Below are 24929 nucleotides of genomic sequence, written 5' to 3' on the forward strand. Positions count from 1 at the left end.
CAAACTTGGCTCGACGAGTTCTTTGCCTCAAAACCTTGTGACTTCTTGAGTCGCATAATCTAAAAGTTAGCCCAGCATTGGCAGATTGTTGTAAACGGTGGAAAAGAGTATATCAAACAATGGAAAACCCATTATATTGATGACCAATGTTTCTTATGTTTATCTGTTGTGCTTATTAAACTTATGCAAAAATGCTACAACCTTATGCATCTACCCAATAGTATGTTTTTATGCCATTATATGCTTCAGAGACCACTGCAAGTTCTATACAATTTGTCTTCTTTCTTTTTTGCCCATGAAGCTGTTGGCAACACTGCATTCATCACAAGCTACTGAGTAACCTCACTGTTTGAAATTGTTGATATTAATTTCCAAGCTGTTATTACTTGAGTGAAAGATGGGACAAGTGTTCAAAGCAGTTTTGTGTAAAAGTAGGGAAAACTTGTCTAGAATTATTTGAAGTTCTGACGCAGGCTCACACAGATGATGCTCTAGGTTAATTGCAATGTTACCAATTTTTTTCCAGTTTGAAAGTAGCTGTCACAAAACTGAAGGTGACTTAACCAGGAATACATTCAACTCCCAACTAGTGATGCTTAATAGTGTGCTTCCGGGTATTCTGCAGAGTTGCTATTTCTAGTTTCTGTACAATATTTAAACGACGGGCCCAGTCGCCTTTGTCACAAACTGTGAGTTTTGCTGTTATGTGTACCCACTGCCTGGACTCCAACCATACTGTGAACTGATGATTTGCTCTTTGTTTTTCAGAGGTCACAGCAGTATTCCACGAAACACAAATTCTTCCAGCATTTTCCTACTCTGGTGGGCATGGTGGCCAATGAGATTTCAATAAATTGAGTGCCAGACCCCAAACGTTATTTGAACTGAAACCCTTTATCCCTGCTAATTAGGTTTTCCAATGTCTATATTTTGATACTCCCCTTAATTATGCTGTCCCACAAACTTTGTGTTTGTACCGTAATACTAGTCAATTCATTCCACAATTATATTTGAGGTAGTGCTTGGTGGCAGTTGATTTGCATCATTGTCTTAGTCGCTAATGTCCCTAGCATCTTTGTTTGATTATTCGGATAGTCTGCCACACTTAAGACATGCCACATTCGTTGGGAAGTGGTACACATCCAGCTTTCAGAGGCCTAGATTGTTTTTAACATTACAAACAATGCTTTTTATTTTAGCTGAAGAAAGCAAAATACACCGTATGTCACGTTTCACTCGATGCTGGGCTGGGTCGGTCATCAAAATACTGTGCAAAAAAGGGAAACAACAAGTCGGCAAAACATCCGGACACACACTATTAATCAGTCATGCCAAGAAAACCTGAGAGGTCATAGCAGTGCTTAGTGTGCCAAGAATCTGGAGCACACTAACACTTGTCTGTCAGGTTGCATGCAGAAATTGTTGAAATCTCAACTGGTTCTTGTCATAAGTTTTAACTGAAAAAATGAACATGCATCAAGTTCTAGCAAAGTTGTTCTTTGTTTGATGACGTAAGAGCAGAAGGAATTTTGAGTTAATGCTTGCAAGGCTCATTCTCCTTCTCCTTTCTATTCTTTTGTGACTCTACAGCTCAATGTGTGATCATTGCCCTCTTCAACAATTTTCCAGTCATTTGCTAGAGCTCCCCCCCCCCCCCCCCCCCAATTCCATTTTTCAGAGATTCTGACTGCATTCTCCCATCTAATTCTCAGCTGACTGTACTCTGAATTTCCTTGTAATACCTTTCAGGATACTTCTGCATCACTCATCAAAGGTATAGTTTCCCACTGTTGTTGAAGCCAGCACGTTCTCCTTCCATGTCTTCCTGGCAGGCACATTTTTTGTTTTCTGTTAGTTGATGTTTAATCTTATATTTATGCTAGCCTGTTAAAGGGTGACTCTTGCACTGCCTTTCGGGTTCTTGCCACTATACCCATGTCATCTGCATAAGCAAGCATCTGCACTTATTTATGGAAGATCGTCCCCGTTAAAAATGTTTGCATCTCTCCCCACCTTTTCCAGAGCAGCATTAAAAAGGAGACAGGCCAATGCGTCTCCGTGCCATATTCCATTTTCAATGTTTAGTGTATCAAACATCATTCTTCTCATTCTTATGCTCCTTTGTTTCTCACTCATTGTCATTCACACTTGCCGTACCAATTTTCTATGGATTCCCAATTCAGGCAGGGCATGATATAACTACTCTATTATCTATACTATCATATGCTGCTTTAAAGTCTGACCCCAGCAGCATGAGATGGTGGTTGTGTGTGTGTGTGTGTGTGTGTGTGTGTGTGTGTGTGTGTGTGTTTACTTCAGAAGATCTTTTGGCCGAGTGCTTACTTGTTTAGCAGTGTTTTTGTTGTGTGTGTCTGCAACTCAAGATCTCCACTATATGATGAGTAGCAATGTATTCTTTTCATAATACTGTCATTATTCCATGTTGGATTTTCCATTATTTGACATGCTGCTTTAAAGTCAGTAAAGAGGTGTCTCCTCTAGAATTTGCCTTAGGGTACACATATGCTCTACAGCTGACTTTCTTGGAGAAATCCATACTGATATGGCACCGTCTCTCTCTGAATTACTGGGAGGACATGGTTGAATAGCATGCTGAAAAAATACTTTATACTCCAAGTTAAGTAAAGAGATCCCCCTACAGTTATCACATTGTAACTTATCTCCCTTCTTATATATGGGGCTTATTATTCCTTCCCCCCCCCCCCCCCCCCATGAACCATGGACCTTGCCGTTGGTGGGGAGGCTTGCGTGCCTCAGCGATACAGATAGCCGTACCGTAGGTGCAACCACAACGGAGGGGTATCTGTTGAGAGGCCAGACAAACGTGTGGTTCCTGAAGAGGGGCAGCAGCCTTTTCAGTAGTTGCAAGGGCAACAGTCTGGATGATTGACTGATCTGGCCTTGTAACAATAACCAAAACGGCCTTGCTGTGCTGGTACTGCGAACGGCTGAAAGCAAGGGGAAACTACAGCCGTAATTTTTCCCGAGGGCATGCAGCTTTACTGTATGATTAAATGATGATGGCGTCCTCTTGGGTAAAATATTCCGGAGGTAAAATAGTCCCCCATTCGGATCTCCGGGCGGGGACTACTCAAGAGGATGTCGTTATCAGGAGAAAGAAAACTGGCGTTCTACGGATCGGAGCGTGGAATGTCAGATCCCTTAATCGGGCAGGTAGGTTAGAAAATTTAAAAAGGGAAATGGATAGGTTGAAGTTAGATATAGTGGGAATTAGTGAAGTTCGGTGGCAGGAGGAACGAGACTTTTGGTCAGGTGACTACAGGGTTATAAACACAAAATCAAATAGGGGTAATGCAGGAGTAGGTTTAATAATGAATAGGAAAATAGGAATGCGGGTAAGCTACTACAAACAGCATAGTGAACGCATTATTGTGGCCAAGATAGATACAAAGCCCACACCTACTACAGTAGTACAAGTTTATATGCCAACTAGCTCTGCAGATGACGAAGAAATTGAAGAAATGTATGATGAAATAAAAGAAATCATTCAGATTGTGAAGGGAGACGAAAATTTAATAGTCATGGGTGACTGGAATTCGAGTGTAGGAAAAGGGAGAGAAGGAAACGTAGTAGGTGAATATGGATTGGGGGACAGAAATGAAAGAGGAAGCCGCCTTGTAGAATTTTGCACAGAGCACAACATAATCATAACTAACACTTGGTTTAAGAATCATGAAAGAAGGTTGTATACATGGAAGAACCCTGGAGATACTAAAAGGTATCAGATAGATTATATAATGGTAAGACAGAGATTTAGGAACCAGGTTTTAAATTGTAAGACATTTCCAGGGGCAGATGTGGACTCTGACCACAATCTATTGGTTATGACCTGTAGATTAAAACTGAAGAAACTGCAAAAAGGTGGGAATTTAAGGAGATGGGACCTGGATAAACTAAAAGAACCAGAGGTTGTACAGAGATTCAGGGAGAGCATAAGGGAGCAATTGACAGGAATGGGGGAAAGAAATACAGTAGAAGAAGAATGGGTAGCTTTGAGGGATGAAGTAGTGAAGGCAGCAGAGGATATAGTAGGTAAAAAGACGAGGGCTAGTAGAAATCCTTGGGTAACAGAAGAAATATTGAATTTAATTGATGAAAGGAGAACATATAAAAATGCAGTAAGTGAAACAGGCAAAAAGGAATACAAACGTCTCAAAAATGAGATCGACAGGAAGTGCAAAATGGCTAAGCAGGGATGGCTAGAGGACAAATGTAAGGATGTAGAGGCCTATCTCACTAGGGGTAAGATAGATACCGCCTACAGGAAAATTAAAGAGACCTTTGGAGAGAAGAGAACCACTTGTATGAATATCAAGAGCTCAGATGGAAACCCAGTTCTAAGCAAAGAAGGGAAAGCAGAAAGGTGGAAGGAGTATATAGAGGGTCTATACAAGGGTGATGTACTTGAGGACAGTGTTATGGAAATGGAAGAGGATGTAGATGAAGATGAAATGGGAGATACGATATTGCGTAAAGAGTTTGACAGAGCACTGAAAGACCTGAGTCAAAAAAAGGCCCCCGGAGTAGACAATATTCCATTGGAACTACTGACGGCCGTGGGAGAGCCAGTCCTGACAAAACTCTACCATCTGGTGAGCAAGATGTATGAAACAGGCGAAATACCCTCAGACTTCAAGAAGAATATAATAATTCCAATCCCAAAGAAAGCAGGTGTTGACAGATGTGAAAATTGCCGAACTATCAGTTTAATAAGTCACAGCTGCAAAATACTAACACGAATTCTTTACAGACGAATGGAAAAACTAGTAGAAGCCAACCTCGGGGAAGATCAGTTTGGATTCCGTAGAAACACTGGAACACGTGAGGCAATACTGACCTTAAGACTTATCTTAGAAGAAAGATTAAGGAAAGGCAAACCTACGTTTCTAGCATTTGTAGACTTAGAGAAAGCTTTTGACAATGTTGACTGGACTACTCTCTTTCAAATTCTAAAGGTGGCAGGGGTAAAATACAGGGAGCGAAAGGCTATTTACAATTTGTACAGAAACCAGATGGCAGTTATAAGAGTCGAGGGACATGAACGGGAAGCAGTGGTTGGGAAGGGAGTAAGACAGGGTTGTAGCCTCTCCCCGATGTTGTTCAATCTGTATATTGAGCAAGCAGTAAAGGAAACAAAAGAAAAATTCGGAGTTGGTATTAAAATTCATGGAGAAGAAATAAAAAGTTTGAGGTTCGCCGATGACATTGTAATTCTGTCAGAGACAGCAAAGGACTTGGAAGAGCAGTTGAATGGAATGGACAGTGTCTTGAAAGGAGGATATAAGATGAACATCAACAAAAGCAAAACAAGGATAATGGAATGTAGTCTAATTAAGTCGGGTGATGCTGAGGGAATTAGATTAGGAAATGAGGCACTTAAAGTAGTAAAGGAGTTTTGCTATTTGGGGAGCAAAATAACTGATGATGGTCGAAGTAAAGAGGATATAAAATGTAGGCTGGCAATGGCAAGGAAAGCGTTTCTGAAGAAGAGAAATTTGTTAACATCCAGTATTGATTTAAGTGTCAGGAAGTCATTTCTGAAAGTATTCGTATGGAGTGTAGCCATGTATGGAAGTGAAACGTGGACGATAAATAGTTTGGACAAGAAGAGAATAGAAGCTTTCGAAATGTGGTGCTACAGAAGAATGCTGAAGATTAGATGGGTAGATCACATAACTAATGAGGAAGTATTGAATAGGATTGGGGAGAAGAGACGTTTGTGGCACAACTTGACCAGAAGAAGGGATCGGTTGGTAGGACATGTTCTGAGACATCAAGGGATCACCAATTTAGTATTGGAGGGCAGCGTGGAGGGTAAAAATCGTAGAGGGAGACCAAGAGATGAATACACTAAGCAGATTCAGAAGGATGTAGGTTGCAGTAGGTACTGGGAGATGAAAAAGCTTGCACAGGATAGAGTAGCATGGAGAGCTGCATCAAACCAGTCTCAGGACTGAAGACCACAACAACAACAACATTATTCCTTCTTTCTAAAGCTGGGGCATTTTCTCCTCTTACATTACTAAAACAGCAATCTTTGAGAAGACCCATCCCAATTTGCTACAGCCTTGCTTAAGCAGCTCTGCTGGCATACAGTCTGTTCCTGCTGCATTGATGTTTTCTAGATTCTTCATGGCAGTTCAAATTTCTTCTAGCTTTGGTGGATCTATGCTATCAGAGTAATTGTCTCTGTGTATCTCTGTCTCTTGATGTCATTATTCTGAAGTTGAAGAATTTTTTTGAAGTGTTGGCGCCCTCTTTCACGTCTCTCTTTCCCCTCAGTTAAAAATTTTCGTTTCATCTTTTTTCAGGTTTGTTTTACCACCAAAGGTTTTCCATGACGCATTTACTCCTCTGCACAATTGCCTTGCCTCACCCTTATTCCTCAGAAGCCCCGTTTCTTCAGTCTTTGTTTCATCCACTCTCTCTCCTTGTTGTTTGGTGGGTCCTCTATTCAATCTTTCATTTTTCTTTATAATCTTCAACCATACTTCTTGTACACCGTGACTGTAGCATCCTTTTATATGCCATGTTCTTTTCTTCAATTACTATTTCGCATTCGAGACGAAACCATCTTATATGGCTTACTTCACTTCCCCACATTTCATTTTATGATATCTCCACTGTGCTTTTAATTATTCCCTATATTTGATGTTATTGCATTCTCCAGATTTTTCAAATATCCATGATTTCCTCTGCTGGTACTGCTCTCTAATTCAGCCAATTCTTGAAGTGCTATATTATATTTAGGCGTACCGAGTCGTGTTCCTTGCACTGCATTGGAGATCCTAGCACTCACTCATGGCTATACTGGGAAATGATGCAACTCTTTATTTGAGCCTCTTAAGGCTCCTCACATCCAATAGAGCTGATCTGTGCCCCAAACCTATAAGCACATGGTCAATTTGACTTATTACGTTTCCATCTGATGATATCAGATGGAGTAGTGTGTTTACATTTTGCGGCATGCACTGCAGCTGTAGCGGTTATAAGCTAAGTACTGACAAACTTATTTGTGTTCTGTAATACAGTTATTAAATTTAATAGATTTCAGCGGTGTTGCGTGTCGTTTGTGGCGAAATAACGACTTAATAAACTTTTGTAATCGTTCGCTCGCTGTGTTTTAGAGTGTTTTCAGTGTGTTGAAGTCGTTAGTAATTTTCGTGCTTTAGTTTTCAACTGACGTTTATTAATCTTTCTAGTGAAATATTTCAGTAAAATTTTCATATAGTGTTTTAACTTCACTTAGTGTTACAGTGGTAGTTTTAATTTTTTGGTTGTAGCTAATAATTTTGTGAAGTTTTGCTGGTATTGGTATCGGCTGTGTTGTAGTAGTATTAATACAAGTAGCTGCTTTCTTAGTAGGCAGAGAATTTCGAGACCATTATTGTTAGTTCTTAAATAGTCCTACTTGTGTAACTGAACTTTGGTAATGTAGACGTATAGTAGTTTTTTTTTTTTTTTTTTTTTTTTTTTTTCAGTAACTGTAAAATTTACGAGTGAAAAGTGTGGGCTCTGTCGTAGGTTTGCGAGTAGTGGATTACGGTGTGGGATTTGTTCAAAGTATTTTCATTGGGGGGAATGCAGTGGGGAAGCCAGTGATCATTTTAGGGAGATCCTCTCCTGGGAATGTAGAATCTGTAGTAGAAACAAGTTAATAGAGGAGCAGGAGCGTAAGATCTGTGCCCTTCAGGTGCAGTTACAATGCGCAAAATAGGAACTAGATAAGTTGAGGAGGGTGAAGAGTGGTGAGGAATGGGAACTGGCAGTTGGCAAGAAGATAGCTAGGAAGAGGAGGTACTCAGACAGTTTTACTTTGCATACATGCAATAGATACAACCAACTGTCAGAGTTGAGTGGAGAGGAGCCTCGTGTAGCCGTAGATGTAGGTAGCTTGCAGCAGTCCTCAGCAATTAGGAGGCCTAGGTTAGTTGCAAAGTCTAGCAGAAAGAAGGTTCTGCTGCTAGGTAGTTCCCACGGTAGAGGTGTGGGCCAGCAGCTGCAGGAAGTGTTGGGGAGTGAGTACCAGGTCACCAGCATTGTGAAGCCTAGTGCAGGGTTGGCTCAGGTGACTGAAAGCATAGGAGAGTTATGTAAGAATTTTACAAAAGAGGATCAGGTAGTGATAGTGGGTGGAGCAGGGAACAGTCTCGATAGGGACGGGGAATATGTTGTCTGTGGTGACTTGGTTAAGATAGCTACTCAAACTGGTGGTACTAATGTGCATTTCGTACAACTGTTTCAGCGTCATGATCAGCCTCACCTTACTGTGGCTGTTAGGCGCGTTAATGTGGGGCTGGGGAGGGCACTGATGGCGGAGGGCATGGATCACATCTCAGTGGTGCCAGTTGGGTCTATCAGTAGATGGGGTTTCACTAGGCATGGCCTGCACCTCAATAGGTATGGGAAGGGAGGCTGGCTAAGCTTATAGGTGACAGTGTAGTGGGTGGTGGTGGTGGTGGTGGTGGTGGTGGTGGTGGTATCACTCTTGGAAAAATTCCTATAGTAGTTGGTGTTAGGTCTGCACCTTTTTTAGACTGAAGTCAGCTGATAGGTATACCTGCTTAAAGGAAGTGCCTCTAACTAAGGGCTCACCTCCAGAGGATGTAATACTCCCAAGTAGAGAAGGAATTAGCATATTTCATCAAAATATAAGAGGTATTAGAGATAAAGTTAGTGAACTGCTAATAGATGTTAACTCTGATATTATTGGTATACCAGAGCACCACTTAAATAATTTGATAATTCAGAGGCTTCCTTTACCAGGCTACAGATTAGCTGGCTGTTTCTCAAGGAGTTCCTTGCGGGATGGGGGAGTGGCTCTGTACGTAAAAAACAGTATTTCATTTGAGTCCATAGACGTATCATGACACTGCACTGAACAGATATTTGAAAGTTGTGCAGCATTAGTTGAATTTAGTGAACCTAAACTTCTAATTGCTGTTGTTTATAGGTCCCCTAACTCGGACTTCAGAGCATTTTTGCTTAAGCTAGAGAAGGTTCTTGATTCACTTTGTAGGAAGTACCAGAAAGTAGTTCTATGTGGTGACTTCAATATTAATTTTGTACATGATTGTGCAAGAAACAGGATGTTAGTAGATCTCCTAAATTCATATGATCTGATGCAAACTGTGTTTTTTCCAACTAGGGTGCAGGGGAACAGTAGCACAGTCATAGACAATATTTTTATTCATTCTTCATTACTAGATGGGCATTCTGTTAGTAAAAGGGTGAATGGCCTTTCAGACCATGATGCACAAATTTTAACACTAAAAGGTTTTTGTACTCTTAACCAATGTCATATTTAATTACAAACTACGTAGGAAAGTTAATCCAACAGCAATAGAGAGTTTTTAAAAACTTGTCAAGGAACAAGAGTGGCAAGATGTTTATAGTGCCGATAATTTAGATGATAAATACAATGCTTTCCATAACACATTTCTCATGCTCTTTGAGAGTTGCTTTCCATTAGAACATTCTAAATGGGGTACTAGCAGTAATGGACAGCCCAGTTGGCTGACTAGTGGGATAAGGATATCATGTAGAACAAAGCAGGAATTATATCAAAATGTTAGAAGTAGTCACAATCAAGCTACCGTAGCCCATTACAAACAGTATTGTAAGGTGCTTAAAAATGTTATTAGCAAGGCAAAAAGTATGTGGTATGCAAATAGAATAGCTAATTCACAGGATAAAATTAAAGCCATATGGTCAGTTGTGAAGGAAGTGTCTGGTCAGCAGCACAAGGTTGACAATATAAAGTCAGTTTGCAGTAATAATATTTCTGTTACTGATAAATCAGATATATGCACAGTATTTAACAACCATTTTCTGAGCATTGCTAGTGAATTAAATAAAAATTTAGTATCTACAGGAAATCATATAAATTTCTTAGCAAATGCCTTTCCGAGATTGACGTCTGAAATACTCCTCTGTGATACAGACAAGAGGGAGATTGAGACAATAATCAAATCACTGAAGACTAAGGACTCTCATGGTTATGATGGAGTGTCTAGTAGAACATTAAAGCACTGTGCTGCACATGTTAGCCCTTTATTTAGCCATATTTGTAATTTTTCCTTTAGGAATGGTCAGTTTCCTGAGTGATTTAAGTACTCAGTAGTAAAGCCGCTTTATAAAAAGGGAGAAAAGGACAATGTAGATAATTTTAGACCTATTTCTATGCCATCAGTGTTTGCAAAAGTTATCGAAAAGGCTGTGTATGTAAGGTTAATTGATCATTTTATATCACACGATTTGCTATCAAATGTACAGTTCGGCTTTAGAAGTCGTTTGACAACTGAAAATGCTATATTCTCTTTTCTCTGTGAGGTACTGGATGGGCTAAACAAAAAGTTTCGAACGCTTGGTGTATTTTTTGATTTAACAAAGGCATTTGACTGTGTTGATCTCACAATATTGCTCCAGAAGTTGGACCATTACGGAATAAGGGGAGTAGCTCACAATTGGTTCACCTCTTACTTTAGCAACAGGCAGCAAAAGGTCATTATTCACAATGTTGATAATGGCTGTGATGTGGGATCTGAGTGGGGTACTGTCAAGTGGGGGGTGCCCCAGGGATCAGTGTTGGGGCCGCTCCTGTTCCTTATTTATATAAATGATATGCCATCTAGTATTATGGGTAAATCTAAAATATTTCTGTTTGCTGATGACACTAGCTTGGTAGTAAAGGATGTTGCGTGCAACATTGACTCAGTTTCAAGTAGAGCAGTACATGCCCTCAGTTCATGGCTTGTAGAAAATAAACTAACGTTAAATCACAGTAAGACTCAGTTTTTACAGTTTCTAACATACAATTCAACAAAACCTGATGTTTTAATCTCACAGAACGGGCATATGATTAGTGAAACTGAACAGTTCAAATTCCTAGGTGTTCAGATAGATAGTAAGCTGTCGTGGAAAGCCCACGTTCAGGATCTTGATCAAAAACTTAATACTGCTATTTTCACTATTCGAATGGTATCGAAAGTGAGTGATATTTCGACACGTAAATTAGTCTACTTTGCTTATTTTCATTCACTTATGTCGTATGGTATTATGTTTTGGGGTAACTCTTCCCATTCTAGAAGGATATTTTTGGCTCAGAAATGGGCGGTTCGGGCAATAAGTGGTGTGAATTCACGAACCTCTTGTCGACCTCTTTTCACGAGTCTGGCCATTTTGACATTGGCCTCTCAATATGTATATTCCTTATTGTCGTTTCTTGTTACCAATATTAGTTTATTTCCAACAATAAGTAGCTTTCACTCAGTTAATACTCGACAGAAATCAAACCTCCATTTGGATCGGACTTCCTTAACTCTTGTGCAAAAAGGTGTGCAGTATACTGCTGCATCTATTTTCAATAAGCTGCCACTCGAATTCAAAAATCTTAGCAGTAATCCACGCACTTTCAAATCAAAACTCAAGTGTTTCCTCATGGGTCACTCCTTCTATTCTGTCGAGGAGATCCTTGAAAAATTAAGATGATTCTCATTGTATTGCTGATAGCGTTTGCTTAAACTTATGGACTGATTTTCTTTCAGGTTCATGAACATTTATTTTTATCTGTTATTACTTTTTATGTTCATGTACTGACATGTTCCATGACCCTGGAGATTTGCTCCGCAATTTGGTCCTACTGACCTTTACATTTAAATAAATAAAATCAGTGCTTCTTTGTGTATATCTTTTTGTGGGAACAGTATTGAACCCACAACCACATTTTTAGATGCTGCAGATAATATAAATCTTGTTCTGCTTGAATGTTTGATGTGAAATCTCATTGTTGCCATAAAGATCTGTTCTTACCCCACTTGAGCATTTAGATCACCAGCTACTATTTTAATGTCATGGCCTTGATGGCCATCAAATGTTCTTTTCAAAAGTTCAAAGAATACTTTTTGCTCTTCCTCCTCAGATTCTTTGGGTGTTAATTATAAGCACAGAATTTGCCCTTTATCTTGAGTATTGATAACTTTGGCTAATACATGTAAACACAATTACCAAATGTTTTAGTTGGTTATGTACCACAAACCTTGTGACAAACTCTTGCTTCCTCTTGCTGCTGCCTTAAAATATATGATTACCTTCCTCTTTTATAGAATCCTGCTTCCAGTCTACCTTACTTCTTGCACCACTATGATTATCTGTTTCAGTTTCGTTATTTGATCCAACAACACTCTCAAGGCTTCTGGGCAATACGTAGAACCCACATTTCATTTTCTCTCCCCAAAATTATTTGCCCATTATAGTCAATACTTTCCATGCCAAGTCCATCATCATTACTCTGTTCACCTTTCCTTCCCTGAAATTTCACAACATGCTCCCCCCCCCCCCCCCCCCCCACAAGCACGGGTTGTCAGTCCCATGTCCAACTTCTGTCAGAGGATGGTTGATTTTTTAATCAGGGTTTCCTTCCCTTAGCCTTTGGAGAACTAAAACCATCAGCTCTTTATTAACCTCAAGGAAGAGGATGCCTCTTCTGCTGGCCATGTCATTTCAAAGGATTCCTTTTCCACCATAGCTGCCATTGGGGTCTTCGCTGTATCACTGGCTAGGAGCTCTTATTAGGTACTGTCATCTGGGTTTGCAAGGGTCTTTGTGAATAATCTGACAGTGGTAATGCATTCATATACAGTTTCATCATAGGAGAGAGAAGTTTTGGGTTTACAGCTGCAACACAGAGAGAGAAGTCTTACCATCACAGTGAGATTGCAAAATATCTCATGAGGGCATAATCAGCATAAGTTTTAATTTAATGTCAAAGTGATGCTCACTCTCATATTCCCCCACAAGGAGAAATGATCATCATAATAAAATAAGAGAAATCAGAACTCACACAGAAAGATTTAAGTGTTTTGTTTTTGCTGCAGACTTTTCGGGAGTGGAAAGTAGAGAAATAGTATGAAAGTCGTTCAATGAACCCTCCGCCAGCCACTTATGTGTGAACTGATGAGTAGTTGTGTAGATGCTGACATAGAACTCCGTCACTTCAACAGTTCTGTGCAGAAGATCAGGCGACTGTCCTGCCCAGCCCATACAACGATCCATGAAATTTTTTTTTTGTTTTAAAAATAACTGCTGAAAGGACGCCCTTTGAAACCATTGATGACATTAAGGAGAATTCATTGGCAGTGAAGAGAGTTCCAAAAAATGCTGGTCAGAACAGAAAGGCAAAATGAAGAAACGGCTTCCAATCTACTTTTAATATATTATAATGGCATCATGAGCCTGCACAACCAATGCAATTATAAACATTCCTAACACCACATTTTAAAAATATTTATCTATTCAAAAGGTTCTATACTAAATATTCTGGATGCACAGTGCTCTGCAGCTTGCGTAAATTTCATGAATGATAATTTTTGTACATTCAGATTACAGCTGGCAATTTATCTTTTTATATTATCACTGTATCACTAATCTTACCTATCATATTCACATATGTTGAGTCTCAATAAAACAAACTAACCAGTTACCACTCATCAAAATCTACTTACAAACACCTGGTTTCTTTACACATTCTATAGATCATATTCACAATCAAAATTATGACTTGGAATTTCATTACTTACTGTTATACAAGAGGTTTTTGTGAGACGAGATATAACTTCAAATTGTTTTTAGCGAATTTGTGTCATTTGTCAGAAATTTTTAGTTTTACCTTATGAAATTCAGCTACAAGGCATATACTCTTACAGCTTTTGTCATATTATTTATAATGCAAAAGTGTTCTTGTGTCATTGATAGTTCTGGATATCTTACTAATTTTTCTTTCCTGAAAATGCTCTTCTGCCAGTAGTGACAAGTTTTCTCTGGTAATTTTTTAATTTAGTACTTAATAACTTTTTGTCAACTAATTTTCAAAACAGATCTACTTGTATGACGAAATCTGAAAGTACTACCGACATTTCCAACATTATTAATTCAATGTTAATTGAAATGTAAGAGTTGAACATTCTGCCAACATTGAGGTCATTACAGGTTGTGCACCAGCATAAGAGGACTAATTTTGGAGGGCAGGAATTTGCTCAATGCCCCTCATCTTCTGCCCCCCCCCTCCTCCTCCTTCCTCCCCCTCTCCTTGTCCATCTCCTCTTTCTCCCTTTCTCAGTCCATCTCCTCCTCCCTCCCTTCGCCTCCTCCTCTCCCCTCTCTATTGTGCTGTGAGTGTATGTACTTAAACTAGAAAAATGAGCAGTAGTATGAAAGCTAACAAAGTTTCTATGCTTCTGTGTCTATGCACAACACATTAATCAGTTATGTGTGAGAAATTGCCTTTCCTCACATTTATGTATTTCTGAATTTGCTACGTGCTGCACTGTGCTTCAGACGTCACAGAACAGTGTGTTTTAAGTAATATAATTGAACACTGTGAATCACATAAAGGAAAGGAAGTATAATTTTGAAAGATATAATCTGAGGAGTGACTGGCACTTAGTTGGCATCTGCTGGTAGATTAAGATAAAAATTGATACATTAGCCAAAAATGGTGTAATTTCATTGGTAATTTTCACCACAGCCATCTGAACAAACTCTGATGACAGCATCTGGGAATATTCAAATTTAGAATGATAAAACTTTTAAATACAGACGTATCCCTCTCATGCTGTTTTACAAAGTTGAAATTAGTTATTTTTAAAACATCCGTCTACAAACACACACACAAAAAAGAAAAAGAGTCAAGTTCATGATTGGGCGGTAATGGAAAAATTTAAAAAATTTACGATATATTATCTGCAAAATATAGTTTTGCAATCTTATAGGTGACTGGCCACGTCATATGCAAGAAAGCTGAACAAAAGGGTGGTATAAGAAATGAAGTAGAATATCTTTTCAGTTCACAGATTTATTCAGTCTGTACACAAATTTTCTTTTAAGAATATACCTATGACACTCTAAAGGAGGTCAGTGTTAGGAACCCAAACAAGATACGGCAACTCACTGAAAATCCTCCTTTGATGTGAATTCCGTGCCAATCACAAACTCTTTCAACAGTCGAAGCAGATGGAAATCACTGGATATAGCACCAGGGCTGTTGTCAGGGTGGCTTTGTATCTCCAAACAGTGGCACTGTAACAAGCCACATGTGCTGTTGACCAAGCATGCCTGGGCATTATCGTGTGATAACACAATGATTTGTTTGTAGCAAACTAAATCCATCTTCAAGAGCTGCCTCATTGCAACTGCCTCAATCTGTTGTAATGGTGGACAGTTACTGCTCTATCTTGGTGAGTAAACCAATGAGAAACATATACTTATGATCCCCGAAGAGCATCAGCATTATCTCCATTGCAGTGAGAGAGGATCCTGAACTTCTTGAAAGATGGAGATGATGTATGTTGCCATCACAGAAGCTTGCTGCATCATTGGTATCATATGCTGCACTAACATTTCATCCCCTGCAACAATACAGTGCACAAACTGCACTTCCTCCTCATGGTATAGTATCAAGTACATGACAGAGAATCCCATCGTAGTAACTCTTACCTCATGCAAGTTACCTTGGAGCTCTGGATGAATATTTTTCTCTTTTATCAGCAACTTATGACAGAAGTCTTATTCTGCTCCCAGCAAGATGTTCATTGTCTTACCAATAATAGTAATATTTTTTTTTAGCAAAATGAAGAGGAACATTACCTTAGTATCAGATTTCATATAATGTCTTCTCTGGACTAAAAGTTTTGAAATTCTAACAATTTAAAACCTCTCACTGTGTTTCTGGATGCAATATCTGATGGTACATAAGTGTCTATAATAAAGATGTAGCCAATCTGTCCTATTGGTTATGACACTCTTATAGTACAGAAAATGGGAGTGATGTGTTTACTATCATAACTGCATTCAGTGTAGCATTGACTAAATGACACACATTTCAAGAAAATACAATAAAATGATTTTTTTTCCAAGTTTGTAAAACCAGTTCTCCTAATAACAGCACAAGACAAGTGATATACTGGAAAGAGTTACCCTACATTTCAAAATTAAGATGAGAGAAATAACAGCAGGAAAGGGATGAAATAAATTAGTACAGTTCAGACAATACGATGAAATCCTGTTATGGCCAAGACATTTTCAGAAATAAATATTTACAAAAGATATCAACACAAGGAGTCCTTCACTGGCAGAAAAATTCAAATATTTAAAAGAAAATTACGAAGGAAGGCCGTAAACAAAATAAGGAATCCTCGAAAGTACACACAATAAATATAGAGAAGAAAGAATGGGATATACCACTAAGGTTAGAAATCATAGGGCACGAAACTGTTTGTTAAATCAGTTCACTGCTTAAAGGAAAATCCAGGATGAAGTGTAACAATATTACGAAAAGGAGAGATGCCACTCACCATACAGCAGAGATGCTGAGTCGCAGGTAAGTACAACAAAAAGACTGTCACAAATAAAGGTTTCGGCCAGTAAGGTCTTCATCAAAAAAAGACGACACACACACACACACACACACACACACACACACACACACACACACACACACACACACAAAAAAAAAAAAAAAAAAAAAAAAAAAAGACGACTGCAGTCAACTTTCCTTTTCATAATATTGTCACTGCTTAAAGGTTGTGATATAAATACAATATACTGACTAGCATTTTATTTCTTAATTTTTAACCTTGTATGAAGTAAAACAAAAAGTACATAATTAGGACAACACACTTTTGTTTACAGCTTCCAATTTTTTACCTTTAAATTGCTTTTCAGCACACCATTGAGAGAAACAATAAATGAGTCTGCACACAAACAACAAACAAAATTCAAAAAAATCATAAGACTGATTCTATACTATCTGAACTGATAGACAATGGGCAGAAAAATTGGGCAGTCACAACTCATTTGATTTTTATGGAATTGGAAGCAAAGGTAGTGAAATGCATCCATCAAACCCAACAAATGGATAGTAATGGTCTCTATACTACGATGAGTGTACTTGACTGTGGAAAAAAAATCATAGTTTCTCTAGAATTGCGTGTTGCAACACCAAATTTTAAATTCACATGTGCTATAGTGGTGTAAATAGTTATGTAATAGATTCATACGACTGCAACGTAACCTCCTCAAAAGGCATGCTTACTCCAGCATTACATCCATTGAAACTGTGTTGTGCAGAGGTATTATCTTTCCCACAGAAATCATGAACTGCAGTGTTTGAGTTTTGAATTGTATTACGACACTGTGTTCCACCTGAACTGATGGATGGAGAGAAGGCTCAAAAGAGCCATTTCATCTTTTTTTCCCCTAATATCTATTCTGAATACTTTCAATTTTTATCGGCATGGCGTATGTAAAAAGGACAAAGTAAATGCAGTGTGAATACAACTTAATAATGGTATGGGTTTGTTAGTTTTTGTTGAGACTATATTTGGTGATGGAAAGACAAGGATTCACAACAGAATTTACAAAATGTTTTTATGCTAATAATTGTGCATATTATTTTCTGTGATAAGACATATGCCATTTAGTGTCTTTAACTGTCAAATCTACATTAATTCTACAGCTTTGGGGCAACTGCTAAACATCTGGCATGAAAAAAACTTCTCAGATAAGACAGAATTAATTATAAAGAAGTATTTGTGAAGAATCTGCACTGATACCAATAATCACTGTTACTATGTGTCCTTTTTGACATCATACAGTATCAATCAAATGTATGGCAAGACAGAGGACTTTTTTTACAAGTATTGGCTATATCATCCTCAATGGTGGAATCATCAAAGCTGAAAGTAACATCGAGCATAATTAAGGAAGTGTGGTAGGGCAATTACTATTCATTATATAAATGATTCACTATACAGCACCAATTATCATCTCTGACTATTCATGAAAGAACACTACAAAACTAATGATGATACAGCTTATTAGCACATGGTGCAAAGAGTGGCAAGTGAGTTTCAACACAAACAAATGAAACATGATGAACGTAAACAAACAAAAACCTGTTCTCCGATATAGATTATATGATAATTGTCTAGAGCCTGTGAATACTGTGAGGAAAGCAGATGCCATGGCAAAGTTAATTGGAATAAGCCTTAAATAACATAATTACGAAAGTGGACTCATACGAAACATTCGCCACACAAAATCTTGAATGTTGCCCTTTCATCTCTGATTCTTACCCAAAATGAATAATAGATGAGGTGAAAAAAAGTTCTTAAAGGAATCATTTGATTCATTTAAGGGTTGAATAATGGAAGGAGTAAAGGTAACAGCTCACCATATACATAAGGTGTAGAGTGACTGAGAGCCAAGAGTGAAAATGTTGCTAAACTTTTAGACAATGTCCTTCTCCAGATACAATCTCTACAGAACACACATACATCTGCATGGTTACATTTTACTGGCTGACTATTGGGAGACTAAGACATGCAGGTATGCAAATTCTGTATTAGCTCTCAAAGAGAAAACTGCCCAAAGCTTTAGCAACAAGCTCAATTTTGTTTATGTATCTACAGATCACTCAATGCCTCAACTATACACCTTCCAATATTTATATTCCACTGATGGTTTTCATTTACTATCATTATAGGTCTGATTAATCAAAATTGGGGTAGGAGACTGCTGTTAACCACGAAGCCACCCCCAAAGCAAATAAATACATAAATAAATAAAAAATACTAAGATCTGCACAAATATCACCAAATAATGTCAATGTTACACTTAGAGAAATTCAGAGACTTTCAAAGGCATACTGTTAGTTGTTGTTCTTACACCTAACCTATTCACTAGTAAAATAGGAGTGGACAGAAAGGAAGAGAGGTATAAAATTCATACACTTTGCACCGTTTTACTCACTTCTTTGCGGAATATAAACGTGGATGTAAATGCAGTCTCAAATTTCAAAAAGGTGGGAAAAATATCCTCCAATTCACTCAAGTTACCTATTGAATCATAAGTTAAAAAAGTCCCTGTGATACAATTTGTACAATGTTATTACATTTTATATAAAATTATTGCACATTTTATTTTAATGTTATTTGAATCAACTACGTTAATGAAAGTGATAAAGAAATACATACCACTGATCTTTTAATATGTCCAAACATATTGCACCTGTTACAGACGATATATTTGGGTGCCAGATTTTTGTTATAAACCGTACCTGGAATAAGATAAAAATTTATAATTACATTTTCAAAACAAGAAAGTCAAATTCAATGTAAAGAAAGCTTCAAATATAAAGTTTTTATTGTGCGATCGTGTGTAGGTTTTACTAGTTTCGACAGTATTGAGCTGCCACCTTCAGATATACAGTGTACAGGTTAAGAAATCATGCTGTCCAATAAACCTCATGTTTGTTTTTGTGCCATCATAATGGACTAAAAAAAAAAAGGGCCAGTAGAACATTAAGAAATATAACTGTGTTCACATGGCAAGACAAGAGTCATTTAAGTGTGGCACGTCAAGAAGTATTGCATGTGCCTGGGTTGGCTGCAGGCTGGGTATGTAGCGGCAGCCGACTCAGGCACATGCGACACATCTTTGTGTATCACATTTTTATAACTCTTGTTTTGCCGTGTGGACTCAGTTATATTTTATATGCTCTACTTTCTTTGTATTATGAGTCCATTATGATGGAACGAAAACAAATGTGCAGTTCACTGCATGGCATGATTTCTTAACCTGTAAACCGTTCATCTGAAGATAGTAGCCCAGTCCTGTCGCAACTAGTAACCCAGTGTACCTATACACGATCAAGATGATAAAAACTTCATATTTAAAGTTTTCTTCACAATGAATCATTGATCACTCTCCAGCCATCGATGTCAGTTATTTATTGAAGTGAAATTCATATGCTTACCAGTAACGAAACTAGATATACAGGGGTTGTTTGATAAGTCTGGTAAATTTCGATGAAAGAATGTAACATTTTTCTTTGCACCTTCAATGCTGGTTAGCTTGTTTATTCCAAAGATCGTATAAAGAATTTCAACAATGTACAGTTCATTGTTGACAGCCATCTGAATTGGTCAGTATGTCAACTGCGATTGAAATGAAGCAAATCAAGTTTCATGTTGTTATTAAAAATTTTCATTTGAAGGTTTGGACTGCCACACAAATCAGAACAGAACTGAATGAAATTCATGCAGACTTTGCACCATCATTGAACACTATTTACCTATGGATTACTGAATTTAAACGTGATTGGACAAGCACCCAAGATGAAGTGCACTCTGACCGTCCCACTGAGTCACCATCTACACCTACATCGACATTTATACTTCGCAAGCCACCCAACGGTGTGTGGCGGAGGGCACTTTATGTGCCACTGTCATTACCTCCCTTTCCTGCTTCAGTCGCGTATGGTTCGCGGGAAGAACGACTGCCGGAAAGCCTCCGTGTGCGCTCGAATCTCTCTAATTTTACATTCGTGATCTCCTCAGGAGGTATAAGTAGGGGGGGAGCAATATATTCAATACCTCATCCAGAAACGCACCCTACCGAAACCTGGACAGCAAGCTAAACTGCGATGCAGAGCGCCTCTCTTGCAGAGTCTGCCACTTGAGTTTGCTGAATATCTCCGTAACACCCTCACGCTTACCAAATAACCCTGTGACGGAACGCGCCGCTCTTCTTTGGATCTTCTCTATCTCCTCTGTCAACCCAACCTGGTACGGATCCCACACTGATGAGCAATACTCAAGTATAGGTTGAACGAGTGTTTTGCAAGCCCAACTCCTTTGCTGATGGACTAGATTTTCTAAGGACTCTCCCAATGAATCTCAACCTGGCACCTGCCTTACCAACAATTAATTTTATATGATCATTCCATTTCAAATCATTCCGTACACATACTCCCAGATATTTTACAGAAGTAACTGCTACCAGTGTTTGTTCCGCTATCATATAATCATACAATAAAGGATCCATCTTTCTATGTATTTGCAATACATTACATTTGTCTATTTTAAGGGTCACTTGCCACTCCCTGCACCAAGTGCCTATCCGCTGCAGATCTTCCTGCATTTCGCTGCAATTTTCTAAAGCTGCAACTTCTCTGTATACTACAGCATCATCCGCGAAAATTCGCATGGAACTTCCGACACTATCTACTAGGTCATTTATATATATTGTGAAAAGCAATGGTCCCATAACACTCCCCTGTGGCATAACACTCCCCTGTGGCATGCCAGAGGTTACTTTAACGTCTGTAGATGTCTCTCCATTGAGAACAACATGCTGTGTTCTGTTTGCTAAAAACTCTTCAATCCAGCCACACAGCTGGTCTGATATTCTGTAGGCTCTTACTTTGTTTATCAGGCGACAGCGCGGAACTGTATCGAACGCCTTCCAGAAGTCAAGGAAAATGGCAACTACCTGGGAGCCTGTATTTAATATTTTCTGGGTTTCATGAACAAAATAAAGTGAGTTGGGTCTCACACGATCACTGTTCCCGGAATCCATGTTGATTCCTACAGATTAGATTCTGGGTTTCCAGAAATGACATGATATGTGAGCAAAAAACATGTTCTAAAATTCTACAACAGATCAATGTCAGAGATATAGGCCTATAGTTTTGCGCATCTGCTCGACGACCCTTCTTGAAAACCGGAACTACCTGTGCTCTTTTCCAATCATTTGGAACCTTCCATTCCTCTACAGACTTGCTGTACATGGCTGTTAGAAGGGGGCAAGTTCTTTCGCGTACTCTGTGTAGAATCGAATTGGTATCTCGTCAGGTCCAGTGTACTTGACTCTGTTGGGTGATTTCAGTTGCTTTTCTATTCCTTGGACACTTATTTCATGTCATCCATTTTTTCGTTTGTGCGAGGATTTAGAGAAGGAACTGCAGTGCGGTCTTCCTCTGTGAAACAGCTTTGGAAAAAGGTGTGTAGTATTTCAGCTTTACGCGTGTCATACTCTGTTTCAATGCAATCATCATCCCAGAGTGTCTGGATATGCTGTTTCGAGCCACTTACTGATTTAACGTAAGACCAGAACTTCCTATGATTTTCTGTCAAGTCGGTACATAGAATTTTACTTTCGAATTCACTGAACGCTTCACGCATAGCCCTCCTTACGCTAACTTTGACATCATTTAGCTTCTGTTTGTCTGAGAGGTTTTGGCTGCGTTTAAATTTGCAGTGAAGCTCTCTTTAATTTCACAGTAGTTTCCTAACTTTGTTGTTGAACCATGGTGGGTTTTTCTTGTCCCTCACAGTTTTACTCGGCGTGTACCTGTCTAAAACGCATTTTACAATTGCCTTGAACTTTTTCCGTAAACACTCAACATTGTCAGTGTCAGAACAGGAATTTTCATTTTGATCTGTTAGGTAGTCTGAAATCTGCCTCCTATTACTCTTGCTAAACAGATAAACCTTCCTCCCTTTTTTTATATTCCTATTTACTTCCATATTCAGTGATGCTGCAACAGCCTTATGATCACTGATTCCCTGTTCTGCGCTTACAGAGTCGAAAAGTTCGGGTCTGTTTGTTATCAGTAAGTCCAAGATGTTATTTCCACGAGTCAGTTCTCTGTTTAATTGCTCGAGGTAATATTCGGATTGTTCACTCAGTATAATGTCACTCGATGCTCTGTCCTTACCCCTCATCCTAAACGTCTGAGTGTTCCAGTCTATATCTGGTAAATTGAAATCTCCACCATGCTGAGGAAATTTGTGTGAAATGTATTCCAGATTTTCTCTCAGTTGTTCTGCCACTAATGCTGCTGAGTCGGGAGGTCGGTAAAAGGAGCCAATTATTAACCTAGCTTGGTTGTTGAGTATAACCTCCACCCATAATAATTCACACGAACTATCCATTTCTATTTCACTACAGGATAAACTACTACTAACAGTGACAAACACGTCACCACCGGTTGCATGCAATCTATCCTTTCTAAACACTGTCTGTGCCTTTGTAAAAATTTCGGCAGAATTTCTCTCTGGCTTCAGCCAGCTTTCCGTACCTAAAACGATTTCAGCTTCGGTGCTTTCTTTCAGCGCTTGAAGTTCTGGTGCTTTACCAACGCAGCTTCAACAGTTTACAATTACAATAACGATTGCTACTTGGTCCCCACATGTCCTGACTTTGCCCCGCACCCTTTGAGGCTGTTGCTCTTTCTGTACTTGTCCGAGGCCATCTAACCTAAAAAAAACTGCCCAGTCCACGCCAAACAACCCCTGCTACCCATGTAGCTGCTGTGTGTAGTGGACTCCTGACCTATCCAGCGGAACCCGAAACCCGACCACCCTATGGTGCAAGTCGAGGAATCTGCAGCCCACATAGTCGCAGAACCGCCTCAGCCTCTGATCCACTCGGCTCTGTACCAAAGGTCCGCAGTCAGTTCTGTTGACAATTCTGCAGATGGTGAGCTCTGCTAGCGAGACTGGCAGTCTTCCCCAAATCAGATAGCTGCCGGAACCCAGAGAGGATTTCCTCCGATCCATAGTGACACACATCATTGGTGCCGACATGAGCGACCACCTGCAGATGGGTGCACCCTGTACCCTTCTTGGCATCCGGAAGGACCCTTTCCACATCTGGAATGACTCCCCCTGGTAGTCACACGGAGTGCACATTGGTTTTCTTCCCCTCCCTTACAGCCATTACGCACCTGACGTTGGAGCTTCCAACTACCAGTAAGCCCACCCTCTGCGACCGCCCGGATCTTGCAGACTGAGGGGCAACCTCTGGAAGAGGACAAGCAGCCATGTCCGGTCGAAGATCAGTATCAGCCAGAAACAGAGCCTGAAACCGGTTCGTCACACAAACTGGAGAGGCATTCTGTTCAACCCTCCAGAATGTCTTTTGCCCCCTGCCACACCTCAAGACGACCTTCCACTCTACCACGGGTGAGGGGCCAGCCTCAATGTGGGCAGTATCCCGGGCAGCCACAGGGGATGCGTGGGACAAGCTGGCCATCCCAGACAAACCCCCGTCCGGACCCCCACAGTGTTGCCCATTGGCAACAGCCTCAAGCTGTGTGACTGAAGCCAACACTGCCTGAAGCTGGGAGCGAAGGGATGCCAACTCAGCCCGCATCTGAACACAGCAGTCGTAGTCCCCATACCACAAAGGAAACCACTGAAATATCCATGATATGGTAATTCAAGCCACCAAATAGAAATTTGTACGATTGCCAAGACTGTAGGCATCTCAACTGAGCCATAAAGAACTGGCTAGGAAGAAGGTATGTGCAAGATAGGTGACACAATTGCTCACACTCAACCAAAAGTGCATACAGGACAACATTTCAACATAACATCTGGCAATGTTTAATCGCATCTGCAAGACTTTTTGCACCTATTTGTGACTGTTAATGAAACCTGGGTCCAGAGACTGGTGAAAATGCACCAAAGAAGGAAAATACTATTTTGTCAGATAAGGTGATGGCCCCTGTGTTTTGGGATTCCCAAGGAATAATCCTCATAGATTACTTGGAAAAAAAAACAGAACCATAACTGAACCCTATTAAGCTCCATTGTTGGATCATTTGAAACTTGTGTTGGCTGATAAAAAAAACCAAGGTTGGTACGCGAGAAAGTACTCTTTCACCAGGATAATTCACCATCCATCAGTGCGCTCCCTGCCGCCGTTGGATAAGCAGCTGAGCAGCAAGTCGTATACTCCTAGCTCACTCATTTGTTACATAGTTTAATTCTTAATTTCTTTGCGTGTTTTTGGTACTTGCATTGTTTAATTCATAAATTTCGAGCGTATTATAGTATTTGAGAGTTGTAGCATCGCGTTTTAGTACCTGAATAGTGTACATTCGCGTAGTCGTTTGTCTACTGTTTTGTTTTGAACGGCCAGTGTCGGTTGGTCGCAGTCAGTGCGCTCCCTGCCGCCGTTGGATAAGCAGCAAGTCGTATACTCCTAGCTCACTCATTTGTTACATAGTTTAATTCTTAATTTCTTTGCGTGTTTTTGGT

General features: G+C 39.5%; 1 protein-coding gene across 2 annotated transcripts in view; it reads right to left on the minus strand.

Annotated features, from left to right (window-relative positions):
- LOC126481028 (ubiquitin-conjugating enzyme E2-22 kDa) overlaps window positions 1-24929 on the minus strand; it is a 116068-nt gene that overhangs the window by 33325 nt on the left and 57814 nt on the right. Inside the window, exons 1-2 of one of the 2 annotated variants that reach the window (XM_050104495.1) lie at window positions 19074-19156; window positions 14990-15446 (exon numbers count right to left, since the gene is read on the minus strand). In XM_050104495.1, coding sequence (XP_049960452.1) covers window positions 14990-15225 — 236 coding nt within the window. In that variant the 5' untranslated portion in view covers window positions 15226-15446; window positions 19074-19156. Of the gene's footprint in view, window positions 1-14989; window positions 15447-19073; window positions 19157-24929 lie in introns of those variants that run through there. The other variant, XM_050104494.1, reaches the window with a different exon arrangement.

The sequence above is a fragment of the Schistocerca serialis genome, chromosome 5 (assembly GCF_023864345.2).
Source record: "Schistocerca serialis cubense isolate TAMUIC-IGC-003099 chromosome 5, iqSchSeri2.2, whole genome shotgun sequence".
NCBI classification, from domain to species: Eukaryota; Metazoa; Arthropoda; class Insecta; order Orthoptera; family Acrididae; genus Schistocerca; species Schistocerca serialis.